This window comes from Scyliorhinus canicula, chromosome 16 (assembly GCF_902713615.1).
Source record: "Scyliorhinus canicula chromosome 16, sScyCan1.1, whole genome shotgun sequence".
NCBI lineage: Eukaryota > Metazoa > Chordata > Chondrichthyes > Carcharhiniformes > Scyliorhinidae > Scyliorhinus > Scyliorhinus canicula.
This window is the reverse complement of record NC_052161.1, coordinates 25,776,886-25,802,352: the sequence shown is the minus strand read 5'-3', so window position 1 is coordinate 25,802,352 and position 25,467 is coordinate 25,776,886. Positions and strand designations below refer to the sequence as shown.

General features: G+C 44.1%; 1 protein-coding gene across 1 annotated transcript in view; it reads left to right on the top strand.

The window, feature by feature from the left end:
- vwa2 (von Willebrand factor A domain containing 2) overlaps positions 1 to 25,467 on the top strand; it is an 84,587-nt gene that overhangs the window by 30,208 nt on the left and 28,912 nt on the right. Inside the window, exons 5-12 of the mRNA XM_038821941.1 lie at positions 4,100 to 4,209; positions 6,876 to 7,070; positions 8,876 to 9,009; positions 11,961 to 12,093; positions 13,715 to 13,770; positions 14,722 to 14,829; positions 19,803 to 20,381; positions 22,042 to 22,593. Of these exons, the coding sequence (XP_038677869.1) occupies positions 4,100 to 4,209; positions 6,876 to 7,070; positions 8,876 to 9,009; positions 11,961 to 12,093; positions 13,715 to 13,770; positions 14,722 to 14,829; positions 19,803 to 20,381; positions 22,042 to 22,593 (1,867 nt within the window). The remainder of the gene's footprint in view (positions 1 to 4,099; positions 4,210 to 6,875; positions 7,071 to 8,875; positions 9,010 to 11,960; positions 12,094 to 13,714; positions 13,771 to 14,721; positions 14,830 to 19,802; positions 20,382 to 22,041; positions 22,594 to 25,467) is intronic.

Here is a 25,467-nt window from a genome sequence, read left to right as displayed (position 1 = left end):
CAACGCAGCAACGTTCTGCTTTTGTATTCAACTTTTCAAGAGAATACGTGTGATGTGTTTTAAATAACCGAGATAAATTGACAACTTTCTTAGTTTCTGTTTTTATTTCTACTGGAAAATCGTTTGATCCCTTTCAGTGTGTGTCAAGGGGGATGAAAAGAGAGATAAGAGAGGAACTGGATGGCTAGAAAAAGCCAGGTAGGTTTCTGAGGGGATAAATGGGGGAGCTTTCATGATGTGAGGAGGTTGGAAATGTTGGAGGTCAGTTCAGCAAGATGACTCACTGATATGGGTTATTATAATAAGTCTGTTGTTTAATATTAACATCCATCGGCAAGCTGTAGGTATTGTGCTTACTGAGTCCAGTCGTAATAGCTTTCTTGTATGTCCTTCTACTGATGAAATAAAGCAGCTATTGTTTCGTATCAGGAATCATCTTGACAAAATTTGCTTGGTCCACCTGCAGACAATTGAAGAGACAATCATGTTAACAATACAAATATTCAATCCAGACCACCAGGGGACACTACTGTTGTGTAACTGACTAACAAAAAGATATCGTGTAAAAAGAATGGCACGTACTTATTTTTTAAAAAATTTAGATTACCCAATTATTTTTTCCAATTAAGGGGCAATTTAGTGTGGCCAATCCACCTACTCCGCACATTTTTGGGTTGCGGGGGAGAAACCCTCGCAGACACGGGGAGAATGTGCAAACTCCACACGGACAGTGACCCAGAGTCGGGATCGAACCTGGGACCTCAGCGCCGTGAGACGGTTGTGCTAACCACTAGGCCACCATGCTGCCCTGGCACGTACTTGTATAACGACTTTCATAATCTCCAGACTTCTCAAAATGCTTTACAGCCAATGAAATACGTCCAAAGTGTAGTCACTGCTGTAATGCAGGAAACACGGAAGACAATTTGCGCACAGCAAGCCCCGACATATGATGATGTAATCTATTTTGTAGTGATTTGAGGGATAAATATTGGGTAGTGTGTTTGACATCCATTAAAGTAAGACCCTAAGACTATTTAAGAGAATTAATGTCAGGGTTGAACGCCAGAAGCTATCTATGTCAATCCAGAGTATGTAACTATTTGGGATCAGGAGACACATTCCGGTAACTAATCTATGACCATCTGTTACTATCTTGTGATATTCATCCACTTTAACACTGATCTTCACAGTGAAATGGCAGAAATAAGTTCCAGAAACATAGAGAGGTCACATGAAAAATGTACAATGTATTAATTGCAACTGATGGTTCATTAAGTTTTTAAAAAATTAGCTAATGTTAAATAAAAATGTCAGCTTTTAACAACTACTTCTTCACATTAACTTCTAACCCTTGCATAATGGTATCTCATACATTAATTCCGCACTCAGTGAGGTTACACAGTAAGGGCTAAGTTTGGAATTCTGAAGATGGGTAGCAGGTGTTTTTAGAGGAAGCTTCACTGTCTGCGGCATATTGTAAGTTTATATTGAAAACTATAGGCTTGCACTGTTCCGAACTAACTTTCTGGCAGTCAAAAATATGTTTAGTTCTGGTAACATTATTATTCTAGTGTAATAATTTAAAGTGTGTTGAATAAGCAGAAATTTGCTTTGTATGCTTGGAAATATCTGTGTAACAAGATTCACATAGCCAGTGTAGCTACATCTGTTTACAGACTATGCCAGGGATTAGTTGCTGAAGGTTTTCTTAGACAGTCTCAGGAATGTGCAGGCGCTCTCTTGTATTGAATTTTAAAACAAAATGGATTTGACGGTATAAACAAAAAACAATGCCATACAAATCTCTGAGGATTAAAGGAAAAAATCATTTCACTGGAGAAGCAGTCTTAATAAATTCAGTTTCCTGAGCTGAGACAGCATACATTTATTATACTGTGAAGGGACCTACACCCAAGACATTGGGCGCGATCCACCCGAATGGGAACAGAGTTCTGTAACACAAGCGAATAGCTGGGTGTTTCTCTGTGCCTGGAGCGCTGAGAAGCACCAGGCTATTGCACTCCATTTGGGTAGATTGGGGGTCTCAGTGGGGAATAAGCGGCCAAGGCCGCACTTAGCCCCATTTTCTGCACTGAGGAGCTCCACTCGCTGGAACGCCTCAATGCAGGAGATTAGGAAGCCATTTTTCAATGGTGCCCTGATCTCTTGACGCCCCCCCCCAGTCCCAACACGCCTATAAGGGGGTCCTCAGGAAAGGGGGCTCAACAAGTCCCCCCCACCCATGCAAGGGTGCCTCAGGGTCCGATGCATAGCACACAGTGCCAGGCTGGGGGTGCCCAGGTGGCACCAGCTGTTCCAGTGTGCCTTCTGCCCTAAGGGCAAGCTCTGGGGGCCTCTGATCCCCTGGGTGACCCCCACAAATGCCATCCCATCTGGTCCCATTTGTGGAGACCAGCACCGAACGACTCTCGCCCGAGATCTCCAAGGGGGTTTGATCCCACACTTTGAGTAGATTGTGGGAATACACATTAGAGTGAGACTAGCTGTCGCACTCTTAATATGCAGGTTTGCTTAAAAAGTAATCGTGCCCACAATGGGTGGATTCACATCGCAACATCTTGCGAGATCGGGTTGGATCTCCTGAGGTGCGGGGAGCTGGGTAGATCACGGTAGAAGGATCTACTGGCCATGCTGCCTTTCGGATGCAACACAGCCGATTCGCACGTTCTCTTTGCAGTTGCTGATGGAATTGTTGTATTCCAGCTTTTTTCTTAAACATTCTTTTATTTGTTCATGGAATGTGAATGTTATTGCCTAGGCCAGCATTTATTTGCCCATTCCTAATTTTTTTGCCCATGCCTTGAACTGCTGTAGTCCACCTGGTGAAGGTGCATTTGCCGTGCTGATGGGAATGAAGGGCGTTCCAGATCTTTAACCCATTGACAGTGAAGGAACGGCTCAAAGCTAATGTCAGGAGAGACAGGTTTGCTGTGAGGGAGGTATGGTGGTTTGTAAAGTAGCTAATGGGTAGAACAAGTTTAAGAAAATGAGCAGGCTTTGACTATGTAACTATTGCTTTCCACTTCTCCAAACTGTTTACTTGTTCACCACTTTTTTAGTTGGCTTTCTTCTTCTGATGAAAAATACCTGTGAGCCAAACATTAAAAATACCCTTTAGATGTGCCAATGGCCCCTTGCCATGCTAGCACGCTGGTTTGGGGAGGTGTGTATCGCTGTGCCTCAGCTGTCAACAAGGTCACCATCCATCACTGCTGAAATATTTGTGTTATGAAAGTCTTCACTTTTTTCTTTGAAATGTCATTGAGCTTTTCAAATTAATTTAATCAATGCACTGGGTTAAACTCGTTTGTCTTTTATTCATGGAATGTTACACTGATGTGAAATGTTAGGTTGCATTAACTGGAAAATAGCTTCAGACGTTTAAATGTGATACGGCTCCGATAATGAGAGACTGATGTTCACCTTTGTCCATTTTCTCCTGCTGTTGAAATATGGCGAAATGGAATGACTTGAACTCCTTCTTGGCAAAATACTTCTGTTGAAAAGGCATTTACCTTAGCTGTGTATCATTAATTGCTATGTATTTCATAAGGTTGCAGCATTTTGGTGGTGTACTGCTTAAACCCACGTGTATAGACCGACACCGACAAATTGGTCATGATCATAGCTTGAAGTAGGTGCACTTTGCAAAGCTACGTTTTGCTTACCCAGAATTGGAGCCAAAACCATGAACTGGATGACGCTCACCTTGCAAACTGTGCATACTTTATGCCCCAGTTGTATTTCAGACCCTCTCTAGAGCTTTTGTCATTTCGCTTTCAATGGCTATGCTTTGGAATTCAGCAGAAAATATTTTGGCATCCAGCGCTGCATATTGTATGCCTGTTTCGGAAAGACACAGTCCACTCCCATTCCAGCAAGTGCTTGTCAGTATTCATTATTTGTGTGTTGATTAGAACCCGTACAATAGTAACAGTGCTGATCATTAAGCCTTTTACAAGCAAAGCCCCTTAACATACTAGAGCTCAGTTCATGTGGAAAGATATGGGCCAGTAAAAAGGTTAATCCATTCATTCTGAAATCATTTTAGAAGTAAACCGTTCTCTGCTTGCAGGTCCGCGTTGGAGTAATCCAGTACAGTTCAGTGCCCAAGTTCGAATTTTATTTGAATTCCTACTTGACAAAGGAAGAAGTAAAGGAACAACTTAAAAGAATTGTATTTAGGTATGTTACTTTTTTCTGAAAGTACGCTAATTGATAGAACTTTAAGGACTGCTACTCATATCCATAGTTAAAATGTTTGAGGCCCAAACATATCATTTATTATCATTTATTATTAAAACATAACACGGGTAATATTCCCATTTCCATGCCTCTGTACTTATTAAAATATTTGTTCATGGGACGTGGGCATCGCGGGCTGTGCCAGCATTTATTGCCCATCCCTAAATGTCCTTGAGGGGGCAGTTAAGAGTCAACCACATTGCCGTGGGTCTGGAGCCACATGTAGGCCAGACCAGGCAGATTTCTTTCCCTAAATGACATTAGCGAACCAGATGGGGTTTTTATGACGGTCAACAATGGTTTCCTGGTCATCATTAGATCTTTAATTCGAGATTTTTATTGAATTTAAATTTCACCATCTGCAGTGTCGGGATTTGAACCTGGGACCCTGGGTCTCTGTATTGCTAGTCTAGTGACAATACCACTAGGCTACCGCCCTCCTCATCCCTCCCCCCCAATATTTGGGTGGGATTTTCTGGCCATTCCCACCATTGGGATCTCCCAGTCCCGCAGAAGTTGAACCCCCCACCCCACCCCCACTATGTTCTCCAGGGGTGGGCCAGGTGAGCTATGGAAAAGCCCATAGACTTTGGCAGAACTGCAAGATGCAGTGGCTTGTTGCATCCGCCGCGGAGAATCCCACCTCCCCGGGGGAGTGGCCATAGTGTGTGTGCTTTGTATGATGCAATGAAAAGGGGAATTTATCACTTTCTTACTTCCTCAGCACTGGGAGGTAGGAGGGCTTTGAACTAGATTTCAGCAGTTTTCTGCCTTTTTAAAAAGTTATTTGATGCATAATAATATGAGAGAAATTAAAAACATTTTCATTCCTCCTCCTTCACTAATAATATATATTGGAGTCCCAATGCATTGTGTTACAGAATGGTACTGCATACAACCCTGCAGACAATCCTTTGTGCACAGTCCTTAACCTCAGGCTGGCAGGGATCAAAATTCTTCAGCCTTGCCTCCTGTTATAGATGTGTATGTCACACTAACTTTCATTTCTGACCAGACTGAAGTATCTTGGGTCAGGGCAGGCTAAGTGGGCAGCACGGTAGCATTGTGGATAGCCCAATCGCTTCACAGCTCCAGGGTCCCAGGTTCGATTCCGGCTTGGGTCACTGTCTGTGCGGAGTCTGCACATCCTCCCCGTGTGTGCGTGGGTTTCCTCCGGGTGCTCCGGTTTCCTCCCACAGTCCAAAGATGTACAGGTTAGGTGGATTGGCCATGATAAATTGCCCTTAGTGTCCAAAATTGCCCTTAGTGTTGGGTGGGGTTACTGGGTTATGGGGATAGGGTGGAGGTGTTAACCTTGGGTAGGGTGCTCTTTCCAGGAGCCGGTGCAGACTCGATGGGCCGAATGACCTCCTTTTGCACTGTAAATTCTATGATTAATATGGTTTTTGCCAGGTGCCCGTGCCAATCTAGGTGCGTCTTGGGGCACCTTCTGAGATGGCAGGAAGTAGAGTACTCAATGGGGGCTTTTGGGGGTTGCCCCTTATGGGTTCTGTTATCAAAGGATTGATCTAACAATTCAGCCAGATTCCTGGAGTCTCAGAGGCCATTATCCTGAACTGGAGACCATGTTGGCCCCATTTCTGCCCTGATTTACATTGATTTGAATGCTCTGTTCCTCCTGCCACCCCGATGACTGGATGGAATAGAGGTGAGAGTTGAGGAAATTTCAGTATGCAACCCCCCCCCACCCCCACTAAACCCATGGGCTGTGTTTAGGGTAGTGAAAATTCGCCAATGCTGACCCCAACAGAAACACCGAGCAGTATGTCTTTTGAGCAGTGAGCCATAGTCCTACCTGAATTTGCTTTACCCAGGCTGTAACCCTGGCCAGTTCCTCATCAGGAGTATCCATCTAGTTCCAAGGAAATTTAGAACCCAGGAAGTTTCCTATTGGGAGGAGGGGAGGAAAGAACATTAGTCTAGACCACTTTGCAGCTATCTTTAAAGCATCAAGAGTTGGGAATTTTTATTCCACGGTAGAGGTGGCATAAACTGTTTAAATTAATACATTGGTACAAACTTTCCCCCCAAAAGATCACTCCACCGTTAAATATGTGAATGGGCTTTGTGCACTGATGATTGAACTGCTGAAGACCTGTTTACAAAGTAACCACAGTGTCTTCCCTCCGAGGCACAGAGATTATTAGCATCAGTTAGTTGGCATAACGCCAATGAACTTGTACGAAACTGCTTTAGCCCATTCTAATACCTGTAGCCAATGTTATTTATTTGACATTTAATTGAGAGCAGATTTGTGGCTGATTTCAAACAGAGGAAGATGAAAGGTCTTCGTCATCTGTGAATCTTTAACTTTCCATGTTAGATATGATTGGAACATTTTCTGATGAAGTAGAGTACACTGGATAAGCTTCAATTGACACCATTAGTCACAGTGCACTGACAGATTTACATTGTGATCACAGTTTTCAATGAAGCAAACAGATTATTTGTCATTAACACTATTAATTTCCTTGTTATCACTGTAGCTGAGAATAAATATAGAACTGACTACATCAAGAATATTTTAAAGATTTCCATGTACTATTCAACACTTTCATTAATCCTGTTTGCTTTGTTAACTCAAGAGGTGGAAGTACACAGACAGCCCTGGCTTTGAAGTACATTCTTCATAAAGGTTTTACGGGTTCAAGGAACTCATCTGTTCCTCGAATTCTTGTCATTCTTACTGACGGCAGATCTCAGGGCAATGTGCTACAGGCAGCAACGCAGCTGAAAGAAACTGGAATAACTGTGTTTGCTGTTGGTGTCAAGTTTCCAAGGTAAGGACCTTCCTTCAGTTCTGTGTGGAGTAGTATGAATGATGGCCTGTCAGAATGGATTACCGATTAATACCGAGTGTCATTTTCCCAGCAAATTTCGCACCTTAGCTCCTTAAGGTTATTGAATCCTACAATGGGTCAATGCTTTATTTAGGGACGTCATTGCTTTTAGATTAAAAAAAAATGATTTTAGAGCTAAACCCCTTTCCTTTTATCTTTTATCAAAATGCTGGGGCGGAAAATACATTAAACGTACACAACTCCCCTGCCAAATAACTTTGTGAAGATCGAATAACACACACCACAGTGACTATTCTTGGAGGAATGTGGCACTTTCTCTCACTCCTTCTCAAATGGGCTGATAAATGGATGGCTGTGTTGAAATTGTAGCCATGCGGGTATGTGAGATTAAAATGTCATTGACCAAGAGGTTATTTTGGAATTCGGGATGGATTCTGAAAGGAAAAGGCTTTCACTGTGAGATTCTTCCAATCTACCTGAAGTAACAAACTCTGCCTGTGTTTCAATGTTTCACCTAGTAAGTTGAGATTTTTTACGACTATGATTTCATTTTCTTTGTGTTCCATTTGAAGAAGAGCAATTATTCTGTGATTAAGTATTAAATCCTGTGTGGTCTTCTGTTGCTGTTTCTTATCTTTGTGCCACATGGGGCAAGTAGTTTTTTTCTGCTCACCTGGGACATTGCAGTCAGTGGAAGGATATGCAGATTATAATTCCAACTATTGTATTTTATATATTTGTGTTTATATAAAAAACACATGTATTGATGAATGGTTCCAATTGATTAGCCAAATTAACTGAAAGTGTTGTACCAAGTTTCTTACCCAAATAATGGCAATCTAGTCTTTATCGTTATTTTCAAGTCCGTGGTTTTGTTCACTCGCACTGTTAATCCTTTCCTAGCTACCTCCAAGCGCGTTAATGGAAGGAATTTTGTCATTGCCTCAGTAGGCCGGGGGGGGTCCAACCCTGGAGGGGCCCTCCGTAGTGGCCTGGCCCGTGATCGGGGCCCACCTATCGGCGGGCCGGCCTCTCTGCCCCCGGCCTCCTTTTCTCCGCGCTGGTTCCTGTAGCTCTCCTCATTTGGCGTTGGTGCCGCCGCGGGGAAGAAGGCCACTGCGCATGTGCTAGTTGGCACCGGCTCAACTGCGCATGGGCAGACCCCGTGGCACCGGGTTCAGGCCGGGATCGGCAACTGGGGCGGGGGAGGCCGCTCCAGCGCTGACCTTGCCCCCTGTGGGCCGCAGAATGGTGTCCCGGAACGGACGCCGACGCCGGAGTAAAACACTCCCGTTTGTACTCCGGCGTCGGCACTTAGCCGCCCATTGGGAGAATCCCACCCAGTGTCTTTTGCGTATTTGGAGAAGGTGAAGTATGTGAATCTGTGGAACTCTTTGCCGCAGAAGGCTTTGGAGGCCAAATCACTGAGTGTCTTTAAGACAAAGATAGATAGTTTCTTGATTAATAAGAGGATCAGTGTTAATGGGGAGAAGGCAGGAGAATGGGGATGAGAAAAATATCAGCCATGATTGAATGACGGAGCAGACTCGATGGGCAGAATGGCCTAATTCTGCTCCTATGTCTTATGGTGTTACAGTTTCCCCCCATCATTTTGTTTGAGAATGGATTTCCCTGTCAAATAATCTAGCAAAATAAACAGAATGTACATGGGTTGTTAAAATTATACATTGTAGATTTGTTACGTTGTAGTCAATAAATATTAGACTAGCTTCAATGTATGTTTTGTCCATTTGTGCTTTGGTCTAACTCTTGATCCTGGGAAGATGGGATGAGCTGTACAAGCTGGCCAGTGAACCCACGGAGAGCCATGTCCTGTTCGCAGAGCATTTTGATGATGCTGTCAATGGTCTCTACAGCACACTCACCAGCTCCGATGTCTGCTCTGCTATTCCTCCAGGTAATCCACCCACTGCCTTTTTATAACAAACAATTTTATTGAGGTATTTTGGGCATATAGAAAAAGTGACATTGTACAGTACAAAAAAAGAAGCCAAGACACAAATTACAAATTAAACATACTCCTTTGCGAAGAAGTCAATAAATTGCTGCCACCTTCGGGCAAACCCTAGTAGCAAACCTCTCAAGGCGGACTTTACTTTCTCTTGGCCAAGAAAGCTCGCCATGTCCGATAGCCGTACCTCAGCCCTCGGGGGGTTTGAGTCCCTCCATGCTAACAATATTCATCGCCGGGCTACCAGGGAAGCAAAGGCCAGAACGTCGGCCTCTCTCTCTTCCTGGACTCACGGGTCCTCCGAAACCCCAAAGATTGCCATCTCCGGGCACATTACCACCCAAATTTTCAATACCCGGGACATGACATCTGCGAATCCCTGCCAATACCCCTGAGTTTAGGCCATGACCAGAACATGTGTACATGGTTAGCCGGCCCTCAGGCGCATCTAGCCCACTTGTCCTCCAGCCCGAAGAACCTGCTCATCTGGGCCACCGTCATGTGGGCCCGGTGCATGACCTTAAACTGGACCAGGCTGAGCCTGGCGCATGTTGCTGTCGTGTTTACGCTGCTCAGGGCTTCTGCCCAAATACCGTCCTCCAGCCCCGGTGGTTGCCGCAGATTGGGGTCCACGCCGATGCTCTTACCTCCCCTATGTGCATCCTCCACTGGCCCCAGATCCGAAGAGCCGGCACCACTATCGGGCTGGTGGAGTACCGTGCAGCGGAATCTTTATCCTAGGTTGTCATGTGTTAACTGTCATGTTGAAAGACAATAGCTATGGTTAGGGGGTGGGTGGTGGGGGAGGGGTCGGTGTGGGAGCGGGTAGAAGCAGCATCTTGTAAGAGTCTGAAGGCTTTGGTAATGGTACCTCTGACGTTCGCCGGCTCGGTATTCCACAGGTCCAGTGGTAGTGGCAGCTCTGAGGGTGTGGGGACAATGGAGGCAGCACGTGGGACTGGAGTGGTGGTCACCGATCTGTGACAACCTCTGGTTCGCTCCGGGGGGGGGGGGGGGGGGGGGGGGGGGGGGGGGCTAGACGGGGGCTTTAGGAGCTATAGCGGGCAAGCGATTGAGAGATTTGGAGATCTTTTCATTGAGGAGGGTTTCCCGAGTTTGGAGGAACTAGAGGAGGAGTTTGAGTTGCCAGGGGGAGTGGGTTTTGGTCCTTACAAGTGTGGGATTTTGTCCAGAGGCAGGTGCCGGGTTTCCCTCGCCTCCCACTAAGGGGGCAATTGGATAATGTGATGTCACAAACAGGGGTTGGGGAGGGGAGGAGCTTGGAAATATATAAGAAACACTGATGGAGTGGGAAGGAGTTCCAATAGGGGAGGTGAAGAGGAAGTGGGTGGAAGAGTTGGGATGGGAGCTGTAAGTCGAGTTATGGGAAGAGGCCCGGCGGAGAGTGAACGCATCCTCGTTGTGTGCCAGGCTTGGCCTTATCCAATTCAAGGTGGTCCACAGGGATCATATGACTGGCCCAGAGGAGGAGATGGAGGACAGGTGTGGACGCTGTGGGGATGGTCCTGCGAACTATGTGCATATTTCTGAGCGTGTCCGAGGCTGAGGGGATTTTGGCAGGGATTTTCGAATGTCAGGTCAGAGGTCCTGGAAGGAAGGGTGACTCCGAGTCCAGAGGTGGCATTATTTGGAGTGTCGGAAGATCCGGGAGCCAAGGGGGTGTGGTGGGGGGGGGGGGGGGGGGGGGGGAGAAAGAGAGGCTGACGTTTTGGCCTTTGCCTCCCTGGTGGTCCGGAGACGGATTCTGTTGGGATGGAGGGACTCGGTGCCTCCAAAGTCGGGGGTTTGGGTCAGTGACATGGCAGGGTTTCTTAGGTTGGAGAAAATTAAGTTCACCTTAAGGGGTTAAGGTGTTACACCTTAACCTTTTAAGGACACTACGGGCAATTTAGCATGGCCAATCCACCTAACCCGCACATCTTTGGACTGTGGGAGGAAACCGGAGCACCCGGAGGAAACCCACGCACACACGGGGAGGACGTGCAGACTCCGCACAGACAGTGACCCAGCCGGGAATCGAACCTGGCACCCTGGAGCTGTGAAGCATTTATGCTAACCACCATGCTTCCGTGCTGCCCTCAATATTATAGCCTGTGTTCTGAAGTGTATGATAAGTGTGTCAACTTTATGAGGAATACAATGATAAAATGAACCCTCGGGGTGATTTACATTTGCCTGTTGGCCTATTGACACTAAACAAACGAGGGTGGGGGTTGGCATAAGCAGACATTTTTGCAAAACCCTTTAATAATAATCTTTATTGTCACAAGTAGGCTTACATTAACACTGCAATGGAGTTACTGTGAAAAGTCCCTCGTCGCCACACTCTGGCGCCTATTCCGGTACACAGAGGGAGAATTCAGAATATATAGATTACATATAGAACATACAGTGCAGAAGGAGGTCATTCAGCCCATCAAGTCTGCACCCACCACTTAAGCCCTCACTTCCACCCTATCCCGGTAACCCAATAACCCCTCCTAACGTTTTTTTTTTTGGTCACTAAGGGCAATTTATCATGGCCAATCCACCAAACCTGCACATCTTTGGACTACACCTCCTAGTTCATCATCCACACTTGCAGTCTGATTCTATTTATAGGGATATAACTGACTTCCAAGATCATAGCCACTACCTTTGCATAATTAAAATCTAATTAACAGTACCAACCATGATATTTTATAAATGCAGCATGAGCTAGTCGGGCTCATTTGAAGGGGAAGGAAAGCTTGCGGAAACTTTTTCAGCAGAATGTTTCCCCACTCTTTTAACATGTGCAGTTCCTTGAAAGAAAAAAAAACAACAGCAAATTTGCAAATTGATCTTCAAGTGTTTGCAGAAGCACAATTAAAACTTTGCAATGTGGTTCCTTTCAGCTTGTAAACTTGAAACCCACGTCTGTCAACGTAAGTCACTAGAAACAGTGAAGGAATTTAAAGGAAACTTCATGTGTTGGAAGGGGTCAAGTGGATATGGTGGGCCTTTCTCAACGCTGTGCCCTTATTACAGGTTAGTAACATTTCCTGTAATGAAGCAATGACCAGAAAATAAGAGCTGCGAAGCATTGAGTGCAGCCTCTTCTAAAGGCTGAGATTGATCTCAAGTTTGCAAAATGATCAATGGACACGGTCGTCAAATCTGAGCATTGTGAGAGGAGAGTGTTGAGTGTTTGTTCAAAAAACTGTGGAAAAGGAATTAGTTATCAGAAATTGAGATGGGTAAGTCACAGATCTTTATGGTCGACACCCTAAATAGTTCATGAGAGAGGAAGTAAAGAGAATCTCACCAGAATTTTGCAGTCCTCTTTAGATAGATGGCAGGACCTGAAGGGGAGAGAATATATAATGAAGGGGCAGCATAGTACATTGGGGAGCTATTACTGCTAGTCTAAGTCATGGGTGAGCTCTTAGAATCTGTAATTTAAGATCAAATTACTGAACAATGAGAGGATCATGGGATAATCATGACCGCGATCAATAACTTTTTAAAGGCAAGTTCTGTTTGACAATATGCCAGAATTGTTGCTGACGTAGATTTTGCAGACAGCCATGAAGTGATGGCACTCGCCCTGAAGAAAGATGCCCACATAAATTTAGCCACTCAGTGGAATGGATTCCCCTTTCCCCAATGTTCGTTTGATTCTAGCAGCAAGTCAAGGGAATCTCCAGGCATCCAGTAATGTCATCAAGCAGGATAAGCTGCTGTCACATAGAAACATTCTCACAGTGAGCAATCCACGACATTGCAAGCACTGATCATCCTTCAGGTTTTAGTATCATTTTACAGAAAGCACAATAACGATTGTGACGTACACATGGGACTATGGTCAAAGCTAAAATATCATACTTTTTTAAAAAAGTAATTGTTTTTAAAGTATTTCTAATGCTTTTAAAAGAGTGGAGAAATTGAACATTCCACAAATATATAATATGTTTTTCAGGGCCTGTGAGGCTGTTCAACAACGGATTAATTTAAAACAAAGGGTGAAATGCTCAGTTATACCTCCTTTAATAAAGTATGACCTTTTTCAAGAAGTTTCACAGGGTGACTAATGATGTAAAAGGGGGAAGTTCTCATAATTTCAATGATTTATAACTGGTTGCAATTTTTAGATCTTCACAATGTCACCATTACAGAAGCATAAAATCATTGACAACAATTTCTGGATTTCCAAGTTTAACTGTGCATGTGTGATCTCCAGGAATTGCCGTCTCTTTGAGAGGTGTAATATTGATAAACACTGACAGTTTTCCCATAGTTACCACTGCAAAGTCCAGGCTATTATATCTGGAGAATATCATAGATGCATTTTCAAAAGACCTCTCGCAGATGGTCTTAAAAAAAATCAAAAGCTCACCAGATATTTGTGGAGGAGGAAGACAATTTGGCATCTTAATTCATTCATCAGGATAACATTGCATTCCCCCATTGATGAATAACATAGTGGAAAATGTTTTTGTTGCAAAATCCAGAATGGATCTGGTAAAGGTAAGGGAATTAAGTTATACTGCATTGGAGGTGACTTTAAATTATAACGTAGGTAGTAAACTTTAGACAATATTCCATAATATTGTACATTTTATGCATAAAAATAACTTAATAATTGCTCACCTAAATTTATTTATTTCAGTTGGAAGCGGTTTTATAAGACACATCTTGCTCGATGCTATAGAACAACCTGTCCAGGTATGCATTATGGAAATAATCATTCCCTATGTAGTAGTAACCTGGTCATATGGTCAATTATGTTGTTTAAGTTGAAACACTTTCCTTTAAATTAATTTAAGTGTGATAATGTGTGATAACAAATGAAATGAAATGAAAATCGCTTAGACGATTGTGGGAAGATATTTTTATTAATTGTTATTATAACTGCTATAGCATTGCTGACAGTCGGCTGTTTGAGAAGCCTTTAAAGCCGTGAGATTCAATTAGTATAATGGAGAACAGTGTTAAAATAAAATTTGAAAAGGGGCCCCCAAAAAGCCAGAGTCTCTTAAATTGGGATTAGAGATCTTTATCTATGCCAGCAGACCTTTACAAGGTCTTATTATTATTTTATAATTTTTTATTTTATAAGGACACCATGCAATGTACAATGTATTACTCTACCTCTGAATTGCATCTGCATCTACAAAGCCTAACTACTTTTAAACAAAGAACAGGATCAAGTCAATCAAAGTTAACTGTACATTGTAAGGTCAATCAATGGTTAGTTGCTCAGCAGGTTAGAATCTGGAAAAAATATCTAATTTACTATTCTTGAGATTGCTCAGAAACCTTAAGTTATAGGCTACGAATATTCCGACTCAAGCACTGGTGTATTTTCAGTCAGTGGGAGCAATTTTCTGTGCAGTTGGTGAATAGCTTTTGTTTGAATGATTCTTTCAAGAAATGAGAGGTTGATAAATTGCAAAAAAAAGCTGCCTATAACTAAATGTGACACAAGATGTGATGTGCCTGAAAAGAAATGCACATGTGTATTTATTATGTAAAACAAAAAGTTACATGTTTTGTGATACATTTTGTTTCTAGTGGGCTTGTACAATTAGCTGTTATTTTCAAATGGATCATTTTAATGTTAATAATGCAGTAACAGTGAAAATCTTAATGCTGTTCATCTAAAACCCTTAATAGATCCCTGTGATTCACAGCCATGTCAGTATGGAGGCACTTGCATCTCCGAAGACTTTGAAAACTATCACTGTGTTTGCCCCACAGCGTTTGGAGGAGATTTTACTTGTGGTAAATTGTCTTCACATTTACTTTGATATGTATGTATGGATATTTCCATGGTGACTCTGTTGCTGTTTCTTAAATTGTGCTTTTTTTTTTAAAACACTGTTGAGGCTAAATACTGAACACAAATCCAGCACCTCCAAGCTTTCATAGAAGAATCATAGAATCCTGACTGTACAAAACGAGGCCATTTAGTCCATCACATCTGCACCAACTGTTGCTCGTTATGCTTTCCTTAATTTGCTCTGTTTTAATTACCTTTGCTCAAGAGTCACCGGGTATCTTTCTGATACCACCACAAGGTTCAAAACCGAATACTGATCAATGACTCGATACACCAGTTAGTAAGTTTGAAATTAATGCACATTTATTTACACACACAGTCAATTATTACTCATGCACAAACTCTACTCACTAAACTACAACTACTACTAAAAGCCTATACTTAGCTTCGGGCGCCCACTCACTCAAAGGAACAATGGCCATTGTCCGGTTCTGATACTGCTGGCTTCAAACTGGTATAGAATAGTAGCTAGGAGCGCCTATCTCGTAGCGTGCATTGACCTTAGACTTACTTGGCTGGTGCTTGTCGGATCTCTCGTCGCTGAGAGCCAAAGCCAAGGTGAAGGTGAAGAAGAAGAGAGCGCTCTGACCTTGGGGACTCTTCTTTATACCCCAAAGGGTTTCGCACCCTTCTGGGCGGTTCCTGAACTTGGCCCCAATTAATTGGACCATGTCCCAATCGTTTGTATTGATTCTCTCCAATAACGGGGTCGTTCCTTGATCACTGGGGGGGACCTAGGTAACCGTTGGCCTGCCTTTGTTTTAGTTTCCACTGGCGCCGGGGAGTCTGCCCTGGTACCGATTGCTTAAATGTTTCTCTTTACTCCCCGGAGATAGCTCATTACTATGCTAATTGCTTGTAGTATCAGTTCTGTCTGGGATCTGCAAGTTCCAATCCACAGGCAAACTTTACAACTGCGTGTTTTCCTAGTACTGTCCAATTTTCCCTGTACTCTTTGCGAGTGTCCATTTTGGAATCGGGACGTGGCCACCCAGGTGGCTACACAACCCTTCGAAAGAGCACGCTAACCAGCCCCACTCACCTGCCCATTTAAAGTTTGAGAATAGGTTGAGATCATTTCGGCCCCAAGACCTCTAATCATTCTGTCTCATGACGGTCTAATTTAGGGGCAATTTAGCAATTGTATCATGGCCAATCCATCTAACCTGCATCTCGTTGGACTGTGGGATGAAACCGGAGAATCCGGAGGGAACCCACGCGGTCACAGGGAGAATTGTGCAAACGCCACACAGACAGTCACTCAAGGCTAGAATTGAATCTGGGAACCTGCTGGTGCTGTGAGGGAGCAGTGCTAACCACTGTGACACCGTGCCACCCCATCTCTTTCTTTGAGATGATCAGTTCTACATTACCTCCCATTTGGTTCATTGTTGTTGAACAACCCCCAGTGTGCTGCTTGCTGCATATCCACTTTACTATCTGGAGGATTGTACTTTGAACAAGAGTTAATTACCAGTTAAATACACGTTGGAACTATTGGACTTGTATTTATCAATTAAAATGCGGTTGAATTTCTGATGCTTGACATATTATTTGAGCTTCAAATCATGATTGAAATCTTAAACTGCCCACCCTTCCCAATTCTGCCCGTCTTTAACAGGACATGCCAAACCAGAGAATTTGGCAACAATGATGGCCATTACTGAACATGACAGCAGGTCATGAATCTTGGCTGTGCTTCAATATCGTCGTGCATTTGATTAACTGTTTTACGTGGATGCAAATGGAGCAGTTTAACCTCATCAGAGTTATCAATATTCAAACATTCCTGGGAAGTTGCATGCCATGTTGGAAACTGTAAAACATCTGGTTTGTTTACCTCCGAAATGACCACCTTTGCCATCGATTTCAGAGGGACGGAAATTCAATGGATTCCATAATGAGTGGATGCTTTTCTCCACAAGTATAACATGGAAATAAAGAAAAGTAGGACCAGAAGTAGGCCATTTCGAGCCTGCTCTACCATTCATTATGATCATCCAACATAGTAACCTGTTTTTCTGCTTTCCCCCACATATCCTTTGATCCCTTAAGCCCATAGAGCTGTATCAAATTCCTTCTTGAAAACATACAATGCTTTGGCCTCAACTGATTTCTGTAGTAGTGAATTCCACAGGTTCACCACTATTTCTCATCATCTCAGACCTAAATGGTTTACCCCGTATCCTCAGACTGTGACCACTGGTTTGGGTCTCCCCCGCCAATGGAAACATACTTCCTACATTTATCCTATCTAGTCCTGTTAGAATGTTATAGGTTTCTGAGATTCCCTCTCATTCTTCTAAACTCCCAACGAATATAATCCTAACTTGACTCAATCTCTCCTTTATATGTCAGTCCTGCCATCCCAGGAATCAGCTTGCTAAACTTTCACTGCACTCCCTCTATAGCAAGAACATAGGGTGGGATTCTCCAACCCCCCGCTAGGTCGGAGAATCGCCCGGGGCTGGCGTCAATCCCCCCCCCCCCCCCCCCCCCCCCCCCCCCGTGTCCCAAATTCTCCGCCCCCCGAGATTTGGTGGGGGCGGGAATCGCGCCGCGCCGATTGGCGGGCCCCCAGCGCCGGTCGGCGGGCCCCCCGTGGCGATTCTCCGGCACGCGATGGGCCGAAGTCCCGCCGCTGACTAGCCTCTCCCGCCGGCGTGAATTAAACCACCTCTCTTACCGGCGGGAGCAGGCGGCGCGGGTGGGCGCCGGGGTCCTGGGGGGGGGGGGGGGGCACGGGCGGGCGGGGCGATCTGACCCCGGAGTATGCCCCCACGGTGGCCTGGCCCGCGATCGGGGCCCACCAATCGGCGGACGGGCCTGTGCCGTTGGGGCACATTTTCTTTTACTTCCGCCTTCGCCATGGTCTTCACCATACCGGTGAAGTCCTTTCGGCCCCGGCCAAAGGCCGTTCATGCCAGCCGGTGGAGTGGGAACCACTCCAGCGTGGGCCTAGCCCCTCAATGTGAAGGTTTGTCCCCTAAAGGTGCGGAGACTGTCGCACCTTTGGGGCGGCCCGCCACCGGAGTGGTTCACTCCACTCCATCACGCCGGGGCCCCCCGCCCCGCCGAATAGGGGAGAATCCCGGCCATTATTCTTTAGATAAGGAGAGCAAAATTTATTGCTGCAATAACCCTGGCAGTGAATATTTGCCTGTGATTGATTGGTAACAAGTGTGATTACAGGTATAATATGAAATTCAGGCAATTGTTATTTTAAAATTAAAATCAAACTTCAGATAATGGGCCCATTAGAAGCAATTGCAACACATTGCCATTACTGATTTCCTACTTGTAAATTACTGCATCAGCTGCCATAGTTACTGCAGATAGGACCGGTTATTACTAGAATGGTCTAATGTGATATTAGTAGGAAACGGACAGGAGAGGTTATTTTTTGATTTCCATTTAAATGTAGTGTCCTGCTCATGCCTGAATTTCCATGATGTTACCGATGGATGGTAGCAGGCAATAGTTTATCAGTTTAGTAACAGGCCATTTACAATTGATTGCCACCAGACCAATCTGTTTTCTATACGTGTTGGATCAATCCATTGCCAGGTATGATCTTTATCTAAGCACAAATTTCTCAGCAAATAAGCTCAATGTCTCACTGGACGACGGAGGTTGAGGGGCAACCTGATAGAGGTCTACAAAATTATGAAGGCATAGACAGGGTGGATAGTCAGAGACTTTTTCCCAGGGTAGAGGGGTCAATTATTAGGGAGCATAGGTTTAAGGTGCGAGGGACAAGGTTTAGAGGAGATATACGAGGCAAGTCTTTTACACAGAGGGTAGTAGGTGCCTGGAACTTGCTGCCGGAGGAGGTGGTGGAAGCAGGGACAATAGTGACATTTAAGGGGCATCTTGACAAATACATGAATAGGATGGGAATAGAGGGATACAGACCCCCGAAGTATAGAAGATTTTAGTTCAGACGGGCAGCACAGTCGGCACAGGCTTGAAGGGCTGAAGGGCCTGTTCCTGTGCTGTACTTTTCTTTGTTCTTTGTCTTATTATGTGTATTTACTGATATAAGAATACTGACTTATCAAGTGCATCTGTTGACCAGTGCCTGCATGTCTTGCCTGCTTATCTATTGGTATCTAACTGTACTCTGCCTGTATGTCTGGCAGCTGAATGCTTATCAATGTGTGGTCTGATACCATTATTTGAACATAGGCACAGGAGTGCTAAATAGCAAACAATCACCACATTAACTCTTTGAGAGAAGGAATTTTTAAAACCACAATCCTCTCATGTTTTGCCTATTCGGCTACAATTCTTTTATTTTCTGATCCACTGTAAAAAAAAAAATAAAAAAAATTTCTGTTCTCAAATTCTGCACTATTTCATGGACTAAATTTTGCAAAGAGGGACAGCACGTAAGGACTATAGGACAGTTAATAATGTGACACTAACCGCCACAAATTGAACGTGGAAGTCTGAATGAACTCTTTCATAATCTAACTGTTATCAAGGCTGGGGAAATGTCAGAAAATCCAATTTTAAAAGGACCGAACTAAAGATTAACCTTAACAGAATCCGTATACGTAAATTGGACACATATGAACTATTCCAACAATTGTGCTATTATATCATAGGAACGGTAAGTAATACAATATTCTATTTTGGTTATTCCAGAGTACTGCTGATAATGATGGTGATTTGTTGATGGAAAGTTCACAGAGTCATTATGGCACAGAAGACGGCCATTTGGTCAATCAGGTCTATGCCATCTCTCTGTAGAGCAATCCAGTGGGTCTTATTTCCCAGTCTATCGCGACACGAGAATGGAAAATTACCTTTCTGAATGTACAGCAAATATCAACGGTCTTCGAATCAATTGAAGCTTTATCACATACGGTACTTCCAATAAATATATTTGCACTTTTTTTTTATTTAACAGCTCCACAACAAGGCCTTGACTGCAGTGTGGATCTTTTGCTGCTAATTGATGGCTCTTCCAAGATGACCCTTGAAGGATTTCTTCGTTACAAAGCATTTGTGAAAAAATTTCTCCAGGTTGTGCTGACTGAAGATAGTCAAGTCAATGTTGGAGTGGCACAATTCAGTGACGGTGTGCAGATGGAGCTACCGATGGGACAACACAGGGATGTGTTGGACGTTGTTAAGAAGATCGATTCAGTGCGCTTTAAAGGGGGCAGCACAAAGACTGGCAAAGCTCTGCATTACCTTACCCAGTTTGGATTTAAAACTCGCTCGACACCTGCACATGCTCCAAAAGATCATCCCCATGTCTTGGTTCTGCTCACAGACTCAAAAGCAGAAGATTCCATTGTTGAATCAGCCAAGTATGCCAGAGAGCGAGAGATCTTCCTTCTTGCGATTGGCAGTCAGAGTCTTCAGTCTGAACTGGATGGAATTACAGGAAATCCACAGCGTACGGTCACATATTCAAATCCCCAGGACCTCTTGAATAAGATTCCTGAACTCAGAACTAAAATCTGCAGCATTGATAATCAAGGCATGTACATTTCCTAAATTTGTCCTTCATTTTTTCATTGTCTGATAGCAGGGCAAAAGATAGAACATGGGTGCACACATATATTGTACCATGAACTAAGTGTATGAAAAATCACTCCAACGTGTGATAACTTAACCAGCTCATCAAAGTTATTAGGTGGAAATACGATATGATGGTAAAGTGTCTGCACGGTAGGAGGGAGACCCAGTGTGTATCTTTACAATTTGACTTGCAGAACCCAAGGAGTATGTCTCCTGTCTATCCTATCAACCAGTGAATGAAGTAAACCGAACAGGAGAGGAAAAAGATACCAATTAAAACTTTTAATTAACACCACATTAACTATTTTCTATTTTTAAAATAAACAATTTTATTGAGGTAGTTTTTGGCTTTGTAGACAGTTACAGACATCAACAGAAAGAAAGCAAAAAAGGCAAAAATGCGCAAACATCCACGTACATTCAATACTTCAATCGTAACATACTGCACAAGCCCGCTCCTCTCCCACCGGTACTACCCGCCATATTTTCCCTCCTACTCTACTCTACCCCTCCCTCCCACCCCCTGCTGACGCTCACTCTCCCGCAAAGAAGTCAATAAGTGGTTGCCACCTCCGGGCGAACCCCTGTACAGATCCCCTCAAGGCGAACTTAATTTTTTCCATACCCAGGAAACTCGACATGTCCGTAAGCCACAACTCAGTCTTCGGGGGCTTTGAGTCCCTCCACGTCAATAGTATTCGTCGCCGGGCTATCACTATTTTCTATTTTATGTTAAATAGTATACACAACCACCTTGTTGATGGTAAAAACTGCAGACTTTTAATATTGCAACTCTCATCAAAATTTTTAGGCCCCCCCTAATACTCTGCATAGTGCACTACTTTTTGATTTGTATCTCAGCACCTTCTCTTTATTAGACAAAATATGCTTTCTGTCAGACAAAACACAGAATGCTTTGTAGCACCCACATTATTGGAACATGCCAGGAATGCACATCACGATTTTTGTTACAAATTCCAAACAGAGCAGTAAAGCTGTAGAGTTACAGAAGACCTGAGGAAAGAACCGATCTTTTTTAACAAGTGGGCTGTGTTCAAAAGTTAATCTTCAAAACCCCCTTCTCAAAAAACTAACTCTTGGGCCTTCTACTATAGTCACATGCCAATTCATCACTGACATTTTTTTCTCTCCAAGGCCCATGTACATATCACCTTCTATCTCTCCAGTTTATCTTCTGATTTCATAGCATCAATACGGCCTTAACCAAAGCCACAAACAACACCCTGTTTGGCTGTAATATTTGTCCCAAATCCTCCTCGGCGTCTTCAGCATTTTACATGGTTGATTCTGTCATCCTCCTTCCCACATATTGCTTCTGTCATCCACCATAATGACATATTCCTACCAACCTGAATGTTTCACAGCTTGGTGTAGTTTTCCTTCTGCATAATTGGAAAATGCAGCGGGACATTTGCTACATTAAAAATGTTGTAGAAATGTGAGTTGCTGTTGTTGTCCAAACGTATACAAGTGGAAACAAGTTGCCCAATTCTCGCCAATGCTTTTCACTTAATCTTGTTTCTTTTTTGGAGAGGTCCATGGAAAACATTTCCTTTGTGGGATTTTCTAATTCTGCGTTTCTTTCTGTCTCTGTGCAGGATGCTTGTCCCAGCCTCTGGATCTGGTCTTTGCTTTGGATGCATCTGCTGGGGTTGGAAAGGTCAATTTTGATAAGGTGAAAGATTTTGTGAAAAGTGCCATTACGCAGTTTGAGATTAATCGCGATGTTACCCAAGTTGGCCTTGTGATTTACGGCAGCAGATCTAGGACAATTTTTGGCCTTGATGCTTCTGATTCAGGTATTAATCTCCAGAATGCAACTAGCCTGGCCCCTTACTTGGGTGGAACTGCCTCCACAGGCAGTGTTCTCCTTCACGTTTATGATGATGTCTTGAGTATCCGACAAGGAGCACGACCTGGAGTGAACAAAGTGGCTGTAGTGCTTACAGATGGGGCGAGTACTGATGATGCAGCCGTTCCTGCACAGACCCTGAGGAATAATGGCATCACGGTCTTTGCTGTAGGAATTGGTGACGCGCAGAAGGAATCATTGTTAAGGATCGCAGGTTCTGCCAACTACACGATAACGGTGCCATCCTATGAAGATTTGAAATATTTTGAAGATAGCATCGTTCACAGATTGTGTGAAGGTAACTGCATGCATCTTTTTCAAAGCATTTGGGATGTACTTTTTGACTGTTAATGATTATTTAAGGTCAGACTCTGAACAGACCAGAGAAAAGTTTGCTTTGAGAATGAAGTGAGCCTATTCTACAGCAGAAAATCTGTGATCCGTCATGGTCCTCCTGAGGGACATCACAGGAGTGAGTCCGGAATGCTGTAGGGGAAGGAGTAGTGAATGGTTAAGGTGGAGCGGGAGAGGACAGAGTCTGGGAGGATGCAGGAGTGAAGGGATAGGACAGAGTGAGGGTGGATGCGGAAGGGGGTGGTAGTGGGAAAGACCCATGGGGGGGAAGGGGGGGAGGGGAGTTGCTGCTCTTCATTTCACCAGGACCAAAAGTAATCTGAGCCCAAGTGTTGGGCAGACCCAGGTGCTGCATGGGAGTGAGAGGCGCTGGTCAGTGTGGATGGACAACTGAACGGGTACGCAGGAGGTGGCAGAAGGGATTCGGATGGAGAGGCCAAACTCTTGGGTGTCTCGGGTTGATGACTCAGGGATGTCCAGTTGTTGCTCCTCCTCCCTTCAGGTGTCTGAGGGCCTTGGCCTGACTTATTGAGGGGAAGGGGCCCTGGAGTGACATTGAGAGGCCCTGTTCCCCTCTTGTGTTGTCACAGGGCATCTTGCAAGTGTCTCCACGGCATCCGCCACCCTCTCCATGGCAACTTTAGAACCTGTGTGGGCAACTTCATAGATCAAGCAGACAAAAACCTTCAGCGCACATGCCACTTTGTTAACGGCATCCAACAGTTCTTCCTGATGTTGCCCTGCCTCCTGCTGGCGGACCACCATGAGTTGAAAGGCCGATTCTGGAGGCTCGTCATCAGACTTGGACCTCACAGATGCCTCTTCCCCTGTTGTGCTCTAAGAGCTGAGGAGCTCAGCTAAACTCGCCCCTCCTGCTGTGGACACATGTCTGTGCCCTGACCACCAGATTGTGCGACCCCACCTGAACTAGCACTAAAGCCCACTGAGGTGTACGTGTACCTGAGCTGGTGGAGGGTGCAAGTGAACACTGTGATGTCTTGTATGCTGTGGAGTTCCTCTCCCGCCTGGCTCCTTTCAGAGCTGTGGCTGGGGAAGGAGCTGGAATAGGGGGTCCTGCTCCCCCTCTTCAGGTCTTGGTCTCTTCCTGGAGGAAATGCAAGTGATAAAGGAGAGTACGTAATAGCATCAACTGCCTCCAAGATGGGGGCACTTTTGACCTTCAGATTTCCATTCAATCGAGAGATCCTTACTTGCTGTACGGTTCAGGCCAAGCTCTCCATTGCCAATGGCTCTGTCCCACTCAGTGCCCACGAACTCTGAGCCCTTTCCTCAAACTCCATCAGGGCTCTCTGGTGTGGTCAACCCACTCTGCTCGGTTTTACCAGAGCTTCTCCTGCTCTGAGAAGAGCTCACTCGAGAGGGGTTGCATGTTGCATTGGCTGGAGCATTGCCTTTCCAAATATTCCTCAATTCCCTATTTGTAAGGCCGCTCACTTCCGTGTGGCAGGTTATCATTGGTGTGAATTGTGCGGAGGTTGTGGACCAGCTCACTCTAGATTGCAGAGCACATCCACTTGCAAGGAGAAGGTTTACATGCGACCTGAAACAGTAATGTATAGAATGACATCCCATTAAATCTGTAAATCTCTGTAACACTCTCTCTAGTTCTCCAACCTCTAAGAGCTCTGTGTTGCCCCAGATTTGAAGTCCTACCTATTCCCTTGCCTTATCATTTGTGACCACACTTTCAGCTGTGCAGGCTCGATGGGTGGAATCTTCTGATCTCTCTGGTTGCGTGCTTGGAGGAACTAACTAACTTATTCACTTTGACAGAATCTAAAGAAGCGCACTAAAAAGGGGGCCTTTAGAACTATCCCATTTCATCATAATTTACAGGTACCATTGCTGAATATCAATACCAGCTTTGAACCTCTTGGTTTTTAAAAAATATTCTTTAATATATTGGGTTTCAGTTAAGTAAATATAAACCAGTCACAATAATAACAAGACACGTTGCATGTAAGAGAGTGAAATACTGTAAACACAACTAGGGTAAACAAAAGTAGCAATGTAATTATGTAGGTCACAATCCAATATAGGTGGAAACTTGTGAAGCTCCATTAACGTTCTACAAAAACATATTATTGAGTAAGGCTTTGGCGTGTGCCAGCCAATTCAATTGTTTTCTCACACAGAGCTGATACCTTTCATCATTTCATCATCTAAGTAACGATGAAACTAATGATTTCAAAGTACAGAAAAATTAAACAAAACCCGCTTCTTACTGCTTCTTGAAACCATTCTCGGCACTGTAAATTATCCTGAGAGCTTCCCTCAAATCATTTCTGATTTACTTTTAGGCTGGAATATCAAATTTGGTTCACAAATTCCCAGGTGGGTTTCTTTTTTTTTTAAATAAAAAAAAATAGTACCGTTTGAAAAATGATTGTGAAACCCACCTCATTAAGTTGCCCTTTTCGGGCTATTCATTGCCTCTTCGCTTTAGTTCACACTTCTCCAATCTGGAGATCCCACCTAAAAAGAGTATGCAATGAATTATTTTAATAGACCAACTTTATTTATTATTGAAGGGGTTCTTATCAGAATTTAGATGAAAAGTTCATCGGGAGATACTTTGATTAACCGTGTCATGTGTTTGGTGATCTGCATCATGAATGATGACCAAGGCCACCGGCTCTGGCTGGACATATACAAGGCGATGCGGGTGGAAGAGGCATCACGGAAAGCCAGTCACTGGGCACAACGAGTTCCAGCTGGATTTCAATGAACTTCTCCGAGGTTCCTCTTGTCCTGACGGTGAAGAACAAGTAAATGCTTTCAACTCCTGTCTGGATTA